Genomic DNA, 13,895 nt, shown 5'->3' with positions numbered 1-13,895 from the left:
TGGGCTTTTGTTTTGGATCATAATTACCGAGTGATTACGTGAGTGGTGAGACTGTACTTTGCCGATGACTTCCACCGACCTTGGATCTCTTCAGGTGTGCATACACCCTCTCTCTCTCTCTCCATTTCTCTTGTGAAGACCAATCTAGGAGAGTCAGTCTCGTGAGAGTACGTGCACATGCCAAGTGTATGATGCGGAAGCAACTAAACCAAAATGAGAAAAGAGTTTTGAAAACTATTTTTTTGTCATTTTCTAATATATATATATATATATATAAGTATATGTATTTCTGCTCAATTGACTCTCAACACAAACTTTACCTCTCTCGCCAAAGCTAAATCACAAGAAAGGGTTTTAATTTGCACAACAAACTAACAGTTAATTATTTTCCAATACTCAGAACACAATTACTTGGCAGCAAATTCAGCCTTAACAACGAGACTTCGGAGAACAACTTTGACAATCTACAAATCAGTGATTTTCTGGACTGACGGGTTTGGACAGGTTGACGTTGGACAGTTTCCAGCGTTCCGTCCAACACCCCAATCAGTCTTGAGTCGAAGAAAAGACATCAAAACAGAACCTGACCTAGTCGGTTTAACATCAAGAGTGTTGTTTCAGTAGTAGAGAAACAATATTGCTGTTATAACAAACTTATGACAACAAAGTGAATGCTTCAAGCAAAGAAATCAGCAAACAAGCCCTAATAAGGATTGTGCAGGACATCAAGTTGCAAACGGCATGTTAAAATAGAAAATCAGTTCGCAAGACCAGTTTTCAAGCTAAATTTTAGCTACAGAAATATACATAACAAACAGGGATTTGTTTAAAGGACAAAATACAACAATTATTTAAAAGATTCAAATGCACCAAACAGTCCCTAACACACCTGTCCAAAGTGTGTGTTCAATTTACGCTATTCTCTGGACAGCATAGAGGACAAAAAAAATACTGAAATCAAACCTTCAGACAGATGCAATGACGAATTGTCACGATCACTAGCTAAAATAGGAAATGATGTTACACTACCAAGATTCGATTCAGCTCCTCTAACAAAATGCATCAATTTTGAAAAAAAAAAAAATATTCTTGATGCACTTTACGATGGCTGAGTCAAGATGAGCATATTTCATAAACTAACTCTAACAAGAATGCTGATTTTATGAAATAAAATTTTTTTTGGACTGATTTTATATAAAAAGGAAAAATAACATGGGCACTCATTGGCGAGAAATCACCTCATTGAAGGTTAATGAAAAACCATCTTTTGAAAATTTTGTCCTATTATCCTCTTGATTGGCATGGGGAGCCACCGTGGGACAAGGGGCTGGACCCCCTTTGGGCGTCACCTCTTTTCCAGTTCAATGAATATCTACATGGCGTGAAAGGGCTCATACAATCAAATGGATCCAGATCTAGAATCTTAAAAAAAAAAAAATTACCCAGTTGTCCCACTAAACCCTCTAGTACCATAAAAGCAAGCTTAAGAAATACTAGAACAATCCAGGTCTATAGAATTTGGCTCCTGAAAAAAATTAAAAATACAAATACGAATACCAAAAGCTTTTTGCGTGGTTTAAAAAAACTTCATACAATTGAAACCAATTATCAAAATAGATTAAGTTGAGCTGAATCTTGTCGTTGACTATACATGATGGGGTTTGTAGATAAGTTTGATTGTCTTCATGCAGGTTTTAGCTGAATATCACTTGTTATTCACTTGTTTAGTTCTGCGAGCAGCTTGAAATTTGTGTTGCAAAATCATGGGTCTACTGATTCTGCCTGCACACACTTGCCTGTGTTATGTTGTGTTGGAGCCAGGGGCGTAGCTAGGATTCATGTGATTGGGGGGGGGGGGGGGGGGGGGGGGCAAACAGGGAGGGGTGTAACCAAAAAAATTTTATTTGTGTGATAGTCGGGGGTTCGGGGGCAGCGCCGTCAATTTTTTTTTTTTAGATAAAATAAAAAATGGCTACAATTATTAATAAAAATCTATTTCATATGGACAAATCAAATTATTTGCTGCAGTCAGGGCTGGGCTACAAAAATGGATAAAAATCTATTTCATATGGAATCAGGGCTGAGCTGGGACTGGGCTTTTAAATTTTTTTTTAACTGTTTCAGGAGGCAGGACTGAGCTAGGACAGGGAGGGCTACAGCCAAGTCCTGCCCCCCCCCCCCCCCCCCCCCCCCCCCCCTAGCTACGCCTTTGGTTGGAGCAGCATAAGTATCGAGGGCAAATAATTGGGAAGATAGAAATTGAAAAGAAAATATGATAAAAACAAGTGAAGACTTTATTTTGAAAAGTAATGAATTTAATGTTTTTTTTTAAGAGAGGAAGAAGAAAGCTACGGTGAAGGAAACTTTACTTCATTTTTAATTTCATTTTCATACACCAAACATTAGCATCTAGCGCTTTATATAGGCTCTAGATGGAGTGGAGTCCAAAAGACGAAATGCTTAGGAATTTGGAATTCCTACTTACAAAGTATTTTTACAATATTCAAGATTTTGGGAAGCTCAAAGGATGTTTTATCGATGCCATTGTCCTTATCACCTTTGGATTGGATTTGGATCTTAAATTATGTGATCCAGTCCGAATTATAAATTACTATTTTAACATCTCCTTTTAATTTGAAATTTCCAATGAAGTCTTGAACTTTTCAAATTTGTCTGATGGTAGTGGCTTGGTAAATATATCTGCTACTTGATCTTTGTTGGAGATGAACCCTTGCAAAATCTATCCATTTTCAACAAATTCTCTTAATATAGTGATGGAATTTCAATATTTTTTGATAGTTCATGAAATACCAGATTCTTGGGCATGTCAATGATAGATTTGTTATCACAATTGATAATGGTTGAGCCATCCTGCTTTTGTGGAAGATCTGAAAGAATTCTTCTTAACCATACTGCTTCATATGCTGCTGGCTGCAATGTACTTTGCTTCAGCAGATAATAATGCAATAATATTTTGTTTTTTGGAAGTTCATGAAATCACCTTTGTTTCCAAGCAAAACACATAACCTGAAGTGCTTTTTCTATCATCAATGGAACCTGCCCAATCATGTCAGTAAAACCAAGTAAATTAAAATTATTGTTGCAAAATGAAATTTACTTAGCTCATTCATAAATTTGGAAATGATACTTACTGCATTCACAATGGTGTTTGTGAGATAAATCAAGGATCTCAATGAGCTGCGATATATTAATGCATCAATAATTTTTGTTCCATCATTTTTATAGAGTTTTCACTACAGGAAAAACGGTAATTAACGATGGATTTTTTTTATCGTAAATTTACAACGGTTTAGCGAGAGAAAACTATTCATCTCTAAAATGCAAAATATTTGCGAAATTAGCGACAGAAAAAAAATCTGTCGCAACACGACAGAAAACTTCCATCGCAAATTCTACGGCAACTTAGCTGCGGATTAGCGACAGAGTTTTTTCGATAAAAACTGTCCATCTAGGCGCGAAATTCTCCCTCCCCTCTCTTTCTCTATGATTACCCCCAAATCGGCTTTGACTGCAGCCGTGACGCTTCCTCCCCTTCCCCATCCGCAGCCGGCCGGAGCCGGGTGCTATCGCCGTAATCGCCTCTGCCTCTTTCCTTCTCCTCCCTCTTCTCTTTTTCCTTTCCCCGTCTGTGGCCTCGCCAGAGCAGCGTCTTCACAGAACATCCTGCATCACCAGAGCGGCGACTAGGGGCAGGGCGAGGGTTCCGGAGGCAATCGATCGAAGTTGCGATGATGTCTGGTGGGTTCTTTCGGTTATGAATGATCCTTCTTTGTTTCTTTTCTCCGATTTCATTCCTCTTTTGTGGAGTTTTCAGTCTCTGTAGATTCCTATTATCTCTCGGAAATGAAATTTCTTTCGAGTGTGGCTTCTTTTTTTTTTGTGGGTTTTTACCCTAAGAATTAGGGTTTCAGCATTTTGTTCATTTTTTTGAGTTTCAGTGCTTTTCCTCTTTGGATTCCAGGGCACGTCGGCCGATCAGGACACTCGCTTCTCAAACAAGGCGGCAAAGCTTCTCAAGTCGCAGAAATTCACTGCGGAGTTCGAGCACCTGGTTTCTTTTCATTTTTTGGATTTCTCAGGAAATTACAGGGTTTTCTGTTGGGGCTGTTTGTGTTGTGTTTAGGTTGATATGACGACGGTGAAAATGGACGTCATCAGGCCATGGATTGCGAACCGAGCGACCGAGCTTCTTGGTTTCGAAGACGAAGTTCTCATCAATTTTATATTTGGATTGCTCGACGGAAAAGTAATTTCGCATACCGCAATCGATGTTTTTGTTTTCCCAAATGTAATCACTTTATATAAATGCTTCTCTGTCATTTGGTTTGTTGGTGTGCTTTTGAACTGTTTTTGTGCATTTCGAGAGCGTTCTTTTAGTTATTTGTCAGTGAAGTGTGTAAAAAATGCTTAATTAGAAAAAACAACCGTTTCAAAGAGAGGGAGTTCTTTGTAGATTTTTTTCTCTCTTTTCATTACTTGACTATCTTTGAGTAAATTTGGCTGCTTATTTATGATATTTGATCCTTAAATATGATTTTTCAACACACTATTTTCAATAATGATTTCTATGAGTACGGGTGTTAATATGAATATTTTAAGTGAAATTTAGCTTGATCATATTTAAATGTAGCGTACACATCTTTATTTTGATTATTATTATTATTATGTATTTGTGGATTTCAGGCTGAGACTGATCGTATTAACCAGGAAATTCAGGAAAAGAAAGAAAGAGATAATCGAGAAATGGAGCGGGATAATAAGAAGAAGCTGGTAACAGACTGATAATTGTATTATGATAGAACTTGTAATGAAGCATCAAATTATTATTTTTAGATGTTATGAGAATTTCATTTGGATTTGACTTTTCTTTTCTTTCTTCTCAGTTCAGCTAGCTTCTCCAATATTTTGGGTTTATATCCTTGTTTAAAATACCCACTTGCAAATTGTTCACACACAGACAAGCTACACAGTTGTTCTGCTAGTAAGAGCTGAGCAGATTGCCATCCATTTGCCAGCTTGTTTGAGCATGTATCAACCATCTCCAACCCAACCTTCATAAAGAAAAGCCAAAACAGAATGATTTTTTGTCACCTGTCAAACCAAGATGAAACTGACCCATGCCATTGAAATGTAGAAAAACCTTGTGGCAGAGTCCTCAAAGAATTGCAAACTTTCTCAGTTCTTCCAAATTTATATCTTTGAGTTTCCAGCCAAATCTTTTAGAAAGAAAGGCATCTAATCACTTCATTTTTAAATCATCTACATCTTCACGATCTTTCATTGGTGCTCCTAACAAGATATTTAGACATCCAGCTATTGCTCCAGCCAAGTCATCCACTGTGTGAACACTGAAGCTTGCACATAGTCTGAGGAATATAGTCTGAATCCTTCCTGAAGCTTGCACTTTTTCCAATCTGGTGAAAGCAGTTCTATGTGGACACTGTGAAGCAAATGGCACATCACCAATTTATATATGGGTCACCTTTGCAGACAGTATGCTTGCTTATAGCTGGGCAACTAGCTGATGTATTTTCCTCTGAAGTCACAAGTTCCATACGATATGGGGAGGTTAGCATCTCTCAGTCTCCAGCTCAGGTGAGTTTTTCTACTCGGTGTTTGTGGCATGCATCATAATTGCATTTTGATTCCAACATTGTGTATAATATGTTATCCTAATTCCAAGGCAGAATTTGAGTAAACTTTTAATGTTTTTGGTATATGAACCTCGAGACCCCCTCCTGTAAGGAAAAAAACTCTGAATCAGGCTCCACAACTCATCACGTGTCCTCTAATGGGCACAACTTTGTCTGAGTCTTATTATTGTTATATATATATATTATATATATATTTAAATATATATACATATATATAGCCGAGTCCCCGTGTCCAAAATTTTTAAAATTGCGCCGCACCTGTGTCGCACCCACACCCGCACCCATGTGACATAGGCATTCATGTGTTTCTTTAGGTCATCCCTAGTAATCACACCATCATTAAAAAAGAAGTAATATTATAACTGCTTGCCTAAATGGGATGTATTTGATTTATTGTGTCATAGACTTGTGTGAGTGGCATGCTGGACGATTGGGAAGAGAATTTGGCCATTATAATTGCAAACAGAACAAAAGATGATGAGCTTGTTATTATTCATCTTGGAGACTCTGTGGAAGGAGACAGACGAGGTGTGGGTCTTTGGTTAATTTATTTTACTATAGTCTGTATTATCTTGTTGTATTGGTTTTATAGCTGTGAGGTGACTGATATTACAGGTTACTGCTGCTCATGCCTGCTACTTGATTGCGGAGACAAACTTCGAGTCATTTTCAGACACTTCTAGACTGTGTCTAGTTGGTGCAGATCACTGGAAGTCGCCAAGAACATTTGCTAGTCCTGATGCTATCCAGGTGAATGTCATTTGTAGCTGCTATTAGTAGCATTTTAGAAGTTCATAGAGATTTTAGCTTTTTTTGTCTTATCAGTGCATAATAGGCTTATGGTCTGTGTTATTTGTCTTTTCATCTTACTTTGTCTCAAATACCTCTGTGTATAAAAAACATCATCATATTTTGAGATTTTCTTCTAATGGAAAATCCTAAAATATCTCAATATAATTAAAATGACGTTAGATGTGAATTTACTGTTTTCGTGGTTCCTTGTCCAGTTATATCCAGTGCATTACAATTGGCATCTCCTTAGGCATGTATATCTTAAATAGTCTGAGCAAGCCATAGAGCTTTTATTGTTTTTGTTGATTGACACCACACCCTGATTGAGCTGTTCACTATTTCAACAGAGAACAGAATTATATGAGTATGCAAAGGTTCTTGGCAATTCTCAGTTTGTCTTGCAGCCATTTCAGCCATATAAACTTGTCTATGCCCACATGCTGGCTGAGGTGGGAAAGGTTTTGGAATCTTTGAGGTTGGTCTTGTCCTCTCACTAACTTTCTTAGTGTTCTTCGTCTAGCAGTGTCTTAGTGAACATTGATTAACTAGGTATTGTCAAGCTATACTAAAGTTATTGAAGAATGCTGGTCATACAGCTGATGTCGAAACATGGAAGCTTCTGACATATCTTCCTTGGAAGAACGCCTTTGAACCAGGTGCCTTTCTGTTCTTATGTTTCTTATTTGTATTTTGATAATCTCGTGTTGACCTCCTTCATCTTTAGGGAGGATATACCTCAAATTTGGCACCTGCAAAGCTGGTGGGGAAGGTCCTGACCAGCATCGATATTCATGTTGCAAATTTTTTTTTTAAATTGGTGACAGGTATATTTGTCGCCAATTTATCGGTCGATGTTTTGCGACGGAATTTAATTTGTCGTTGGATGTTTTGCGATGGAGTTTAATCCGTCGCTAAATTGGCGAGCAAAAATTAACGACGGATTATATCCGGATATAATTCTTCACTAATTCATTGCTAATTAGCAACGTATTAGCGACAAACATAGGTCATCGCTAATCCGTCGTTACTTAGCGACGGATTTGTGACAGATAAATCCTGTCGCATTTTAGCGATGAGGATTATGCGTCGGACTCTTTCCGTCGCTAAACACGTTAGCGACGGATTAGCGATGGAAAGCGTCTGTCGCTAATACACATTTTTCTTGTAGTGTTTTCATTTACTGTCATTAGAGTGCTTACTGACTTGTAGTTTGACATGTTAAACCTTTTTAACAAGTCTTCAACATATTTTTCGTGAGAAAAAAAAATTCTCCATTTACTGTTTGACCTGAATTCCTAAAAAAAAAATCATAATACCAAGATCTGACATTTCATATTCCTTCATCATAGCTTCTTTAAATTTTTCAACCTTCGTTGGATTTGTTCCAACATATATCAAGTCATCAACATGCAAACAGAAAACGCAAAAATTTCTTTTGCCTTATTTCTTAAAGTATAAAGATGGCTCACTTGGACTCTTTTGAAAACCATTTTGTATAAAATAGTTATCAATTTTCATGTTCCAAGCTCGGGGAGCTTGCTTTAAACCATACAAGGCCTTCTTTAACGTGTACACTTTTCCTTCTTCTCCCTTCTTTTTGAAAGCAAGAGGTTGTTCTACATAAACTTTCTCTTTAAGATCTCCATTTAAAAATGTTGATTTGACATCAAGTTGGTAAACAAAAAAATTTAATTCTGCAGCAATAGCAAGCATCATTCTTATTGTTTCCATTTTGACCATAGGAGCAAAGGTTTCATTAAAGTCTACTCTATATTTTTTAGAATAACCCTTTGCAACTAATCAAGCTTTGTGCTTTTAAATTGAGCTATCTTCATTGAATTTTGTTTTGTAAATCCGCTTTAGACCAATAGTATCTTTATTTGGTGGTCTTTCTACCAACTCCCATGTATGATTTTTCTCTATTGCAGAGATTTCTTCATTCATGTCAGTTTTCCAAATCTCATTTTGTACAACTACTTCAAAATTTTGTAGTTCACAAGAAAATAGTGCCAAATTACATTCTTCATAAATTTTAGAGAGTTCTCTTATCTTTTTAGGAGGATCATCTGATTCAATATCTGATTTCTCCATGTTTGTGATGACTTCATTTTGCTTTTTACCATCATGATCTTTTGAACATGGTTTTGTTGATTCCGAGTCTCAACTCTATTCACTTATTTCATCAAAAATTATGTCTCTTGAAACCACAAAGTCATGAGATTTTTTATTGAAAAGACGAAAATCTTTAGAAGTATCACTATAACCAATAAAAATATATTTTTCTCTTTTTTCATCAAACTTTTTTTTGTCTTAAGATGTAATTTTTGCATATGCAATACAACCAAAGACTTTGAAATAATCTACCTTTGGTTTATGCTTGAATCAAGCTTCATAAGGGGTCTTGTTAATAAGAGACTTTGTAGGCGACCTGACTAAGATGTGCACTACAGTATTGATAGCTTCAGCCCAAAAAGTGTTTGGAAGGTTTTTTTCTTTTAACATGCTTCTTACCATTTCAACAATTGTTTTATTACGTTGTTCAATGACTCCATTTTGTTGTGGCATTTTTGCAGCTTTCAACTGTTTTTTAATGCCATGCTCCTTGCAGTAGTCCCAAAATTCATTTGATGTGAACTCTCCACCTCGATATGTTCTCAAGGTTTTAATTTAAACCTACTTCTATTTTCTGCGTATGCTTTGAACTGTTTGAACATTGAGAATGCTTCTAATTTTTGTTGAAAAAAATATACCCACATCATTCTACTATAATCGTCTTTAAATAATAAAAAATACCTTTTACCATTATGAGACTCAGTTAGAGTGGGTCCCACAAATATCTGCATGAACCAACTCAAGTGGACGTTTTGCCCTCCATGAAGAATCAGAAAATGGCAATATGCGCCCTTCACATATTTCTTTTTCATCATTTATACAAGGAAGTCCTATCACCATATTCTTTTGTTTCAGTAACTGCGAACTTCTATAATTTAAATGACCAAATCTAAAGTGTCAAAGGTTTGAATCATCTAATTTTTTACACTAAGAGCTTGATTTTCACAGGAACTCATTGTCAAAGGAAAAACCTTGTTTGAAGTCATTTATACTCTGGCTATGGTTTGTTGACTTTTCTTGTCGATTATTTCACATTCATCATTGTTGAAACAAATTGAATATCCTTTTTGTATCAGCTGACCAACACCCAAAAGGTTTTGTGCCAAGCCAAAAACATCATGAATGAGTTTAGATTCACCTACTTTTGTTTTCACAGCAATGACTCCTTTGCCTTCAACTGCTTGAGATTTTTCATCTTACAGCCTTACTTTTGATCAAACTTTCATCCAACTTAGTGAAACAATTCCGATTGCCAGTCATATGACTGTTGTGCCCATTATTTAGATACTAAATATCAGGTGACTCTTGATTAACATCCAAGCATGAGAAGAATAAATGATCATTTTGTTCATCATTTTTTAAAAAATTTGCTTCATTTTTTTTAAACAAACAATCTTTTTTAGAATGATTTGGAATTTTGCATTTGGTGCATTTGAACCTGCAATCTTTTGATTTGTGCTCAAGCTTTTTGCACACATAGCAATACTACAACTCAAAATTTTCATTTTACTTGTTATATCTTGAATTGAAATTACTTTTTCCTCATCCTCGACCTCTTGTTGGTCTTTGATTCTTTCCACCTCTTTCATATTGCATCTTTTGAAAGTCTTTTTTTTCTTCAACATTCAACTTAGATTGGAATGCCTATTCCAAATTCTTTGACTCGAACCTGGATATCCGCTTTTCATGTGCTTCCAAAGAACCCATTAGTTCATGCAATGATAATACAGATAAATTTTTTGATTTTTTAATTGCAACAACTACATAATCATATTTAGATGGTAAGCTTTGTAAAACATTTTCAACAATTTTCTTATCTTCAATCTTGTCTCCATAACTTATAATTTGATTTATAATTTTAGTAACCCGAGAAAAGAATTTTTGCATGTTTTCATTGTCCTTCATTAATAATGTATCAAACTCACTTCAAAGATATTGAAGTTTGATTGATACAATTTTGTCAAAACCTTGAAATTTCTTTTTTAAGATGTTTCATGCATCTTTTGATTTGGAAGCATTCATGATACGAGAAAAGATTGATTTACTTACCTCTTGTTGGATGAAGACAAGTGCTTTAGTGCCATTTTTTTTGCATTCTTTGAACTCTTTTTGTTTTGCAAGAGTTCATGAAGACAAGGTTGCATCGTGAATTGATTCTTCATATCCTTCAACAACGAACTCCCATAGATCTTGAGATATGAACAAAGTTTTCATTTGAAGACTCCAAAATTCATAGCTTTCACCATCAAATATTGGTACTTGATTTTGAGAAAAGTTGAAGCTGGAGTTGGTGCAGCTTGATGCCATAGCTTTGATACCACACTTGTTGGAGCAATAAAAGTGTTGAGGGCAAATACTTGAGAAGATAGAATTTGAGAAGGAAATATGATAAAACAAGTGAGGACTTTATTTTGAAAAAGAATGAACTTAATGGTTTTTTTTTTAGGTGAGAAAGAAGGAGGCTACGGTGAAAGGAACTTTACTTCATTTTTAATTTCATTTTCATACATCAAACATTAGCATCTAACCCTTTATATAGGCTCTAAATGGAGTGGAGTCCAAAAGACGAAATACTTAAGACTTACAAAGCATTTTTGCAATCTTTAAGATTTTGGGGAAGCTCAAACGACGTTTTATCCATGCCACCATCCTTATCACCTTTTGGGTTGGATTTGGATCTTAAATTTTGTGATTCAACCCAAATTACAAATTACTATTTTAACGTGTTGTTGGTGACCGTTGCGCGGTTGTGTTCAAGAAATTCAGCGAGATGTGAGAGTTGCTTTGCAATCAACTATAGTTACAAAAACTTGATCTGGAGTTTGTGTTCGTGTACACTAGGGTTGTGTTTGCATGCCAGGACAAATGCCACGCGGGCTGATCAGCATGGTGTTTGTCCTGGACTTGCCAGTCGCACCCCTAGTGTTGTGACCGGCACGTCCTGTACAACGCCTTATAAAGCACCTACACAGGAACCATTTGGGCTGTCATGAATGTGGTTGGGCTGTCTCTCATAGAAACCTTTGCTCAAGACTCGCAGGAGCGCGAGTTTCATCTAACTCAGTGTATGACTTCTCCTAAAAAAGGCTCAAATTCTTTAACTGAGTACATAAGGAAGTTCAAGGCCATATGTGATGACCTTGCTTTAATCAGCATGCCAATTGATGACAAGGCCAAATTATTTTGGCTTTTACAAGGACTTGGTCAAGGTTACAAATCATTGAAACCACATGTGCCATCTTATGTAAAGAGGCGCCTTATAAAAAACGCAGGACAACGCCTGGGCAGGGAGTCAGAGACCGATTAGTCCCCGTACTGGTCTGTCTGTGTATCAAGTGTATCAAACCCACAGACAATGATGATAGTATATGAACTTGTATCATGACTTATAATTAAGGATGTCAATGGGTCGAATGTAACCCGACATCTATCATGAATCCGGATCCAATTAGTCGGGTTTGGTAGCCAAATATGTATCCGAGTTTGGTATTATGTTTTGCATTCAAAGCTAAACTGAATCTGACCAAAATCCGGACTAAGTCTAAATACCGGATTTTAAGTTAGCCAGATCTGAGATTGGTTTTATCTTTTTCCATCCGAATCTGAATCTGATTAGGTCAAATCGGATTAAGTCAGACTTGGTAATGCTTAGATCTAGCCCGAGTCTGACTAGTTTACATCCCTACTTAAAATGATGTGTCTGGTCCACTTGTTTATCCAAAAAAATTGCGTATAGATGCTGGCATGTTTGGGTACCTGGAGTTGGTTGAACTTGGCAGTCGATGCTATTTTGTTGCCTTTGAATGGTGAGAAACTGTCACATGGATACAATCAAAGGAACATCGGACACGCCATTATTTTGCAGTCTTCTGTTAGGAATATTTTACAAACATAGGCACAAGTTGAAGAATCCCTATGACATGGGGTATAGCAAGTTTTTCAAAGGTGTGAGATGTAATGAAGCGTTTTTTGAAAAATATAAACGAGTTTTAGGCTTCAATTTTTTTCAATATGCAAATATGAAGAAAAAGCCTATAAAAAATATACAACGATTAAAATAGAAATTTATTTTTTATAGGCAAGCTGGGGTTAGCCAGAACCTCCTTACCAGTTATACAATTTAAACATTTGATATTGAAGCTGCAACGTCTCAAGACAAGGTGACGTGCACTAAGTGCTCTTACTAGACAAGCGGAGTCCCGGGATTAAAATAGAATATTTTATTAATTATGATTCTTTAAGAAATAACAACTATTGCAAATAATCCTGAAAAAGAAATCTAAGGAAGTTATGTCTAAATGAAATGGAGCATGGGACAAGGTTGGTAGGGAATTCGTGCACAATTCTATGTAAAACAGTCATCATGTATCAAAGGAATCTGGCCCTCAAGGGCTCCTCTCATCCAGTTGATGAAACTCACAGGTAGCATCCCTTGCCGCAAGGACAAGGATGAATCTTGATGTACTCTTCGGTGGGCATGGGGGTACCCCTCAAGGGTTTTACTGACTTATGTGAGGTGGATGATGATGGGATTTTTCTTCCTTAAATTATAAAAAAAAATCTAATGAATCTGACTAAACAGATTCGGTCATATACCTAACCTGAATCCAAACCATTTACATCCCTAATTATATCTTTCTATGTTTTTTGTTTTTTTCAACAAAGAAAGCTGGGGTTCGAATTTGCATAGAATTGTGCACGAATTCCCTACCAGTTATACAACCATACCATGGGGTTCGAATTTGCAACGTCCCAACACAAGGTGGCGTGCACTAACTGCTCCTGCTAGACAAGTGGAGCCCCCCCCCCCCCCTTGGTTATAGTTCTCTATGTTTGGCCCAAAGCATGGTTACCACTTTCAGCTAGGGGTGTCAGCGGGTCGGGTTTACCTGGACCAAACCCTATAGGTTCTGGGTATGGTGACAAATAAAAGGACCCAATCAAGACTCATCCGGACCTGAAGGTCCGATTAATACATGGACCCGGGTATAGTTTGTAAAACTTTATATCAGACTCGGGCCCGACCAAAGTTCCGATTAAGAGCCACAAATTTTCAATGTAAAAATGATAAAAAAACATTATTTTATGGGGTATGGTATGGGTCTGATTCATCTAGTTATTATTGGGTCCGGGTATGGTTTCTCTTATAGTTGACCTGATTAGACCCAGGTCCGGACCTCATACCATACCTGAAAAGTCTGGTTCCACCTGAGCCTGAACCAAGCCCGACCCGTTGACACCCCTACTTTTAGCCCATTTCCATTTTTCTGATCACATAAAGAAAAGCTCACAAAGCAAGCTTTTGGTATTACATTG

General features: G+C 36.7%; 1 protein-coding gene across 3 annotated transcripts; it reads left to right on the top strand.

Annotated features, from left to right (window-relative positions):
* Window positions 1–3,519: 3,519 nt before the first annotated feature.
* On the top strand, window positions 3,520–11,150 carry LOC149836024 (protein transport protein SEC16A homolog). Of its 3 annotated transcripts, none has more exons than XM_090010755.1 (8): window positions 3,520–4,267; window positions 4,705–4,791; window positions 4,905–5,616; window positions 6,080–6,203; window positions 6,291–6,425; window positions 6,815–6,942; window positions 7,017–7,123; window positions 10,701–11,150. In XM_090010755.1, the coding sequence occupies exons 4-8, from the start codon at window positions 6,150–6,152 to the stop codon at window positions 10,778–10,780; spliced, it is 504 nt and encodes a 167-aa protein (XP_089866881.1). In that variant the 5' UTR covers window positions 3,520–4,267; window positions 4,705–4,791; window positions 4,905–5,616; window positions 6,080–6,149; the 3' UTR covers window positions 10,781–11,150. The 3 variants fall into 3 exon arrangements, with proteins under 3 accessions (XP_089866881.1, XP_089866882.1, XP_089866880.1); XM_090010756.1 differs by adding an exon at window positions 9,041–9,126 and having other exon boundaries at window positions 4,705–5,616; XM_090010754.1 differs by having other exon boundaries at window positions 3,520–4,309; window positions 4,705–5,616.
* The last annotated feature ends 2,745 nt before the right edge of the window (window positions 11,151–13,895 follow it).

This window comes from Nuphar pumila, chromosome 6 (assembly GCF_984573655.1).
Source record: "Nuphar pumila chromosome 6, dmNupPumi1.hap1.1, whole genome shotgun sequence".
Taxonomy (NCBI): domain Eukaryota; kingdom Viridiplantae; phylum Streptophyta; class Magnoliopsida; order Nymphaeales; family Nymphaeaceae; genus Nuphar; species Nuphar pumila.
Note: the sequence above shows the minus strand (reverse complement) of the source record. Positions and strands in the feature narration are given on the sequence as shown.

What these genes read in the sequence shown, in the direction of transcription:
- LOC149836024 (XM_090010755.1), top strand. Translation starts at nt 6,150, where the DNA reads ATGATGAGCTTGTTATTATTCATCTTGGAGACTCTGTGGAAGGAGACA. An exon ending in CTAGTCCTGATGCTATCCAG is followed by an intron (nt 6,426 to 6,814) that starts GTGAATGTCATT and finishes CTATTTCAACAG; the next exon opens with AGAACAGAATTATATGAGTA. An exon ending in AAGGTTTTGGAATCTTTGAG is followed by an intron (nt 6,943 to 7,016) that starts GTTGGTCTTGTC and finishes TTGATTAACTAG; the next exon opens with GTATTGTCAAGCTATACTAA.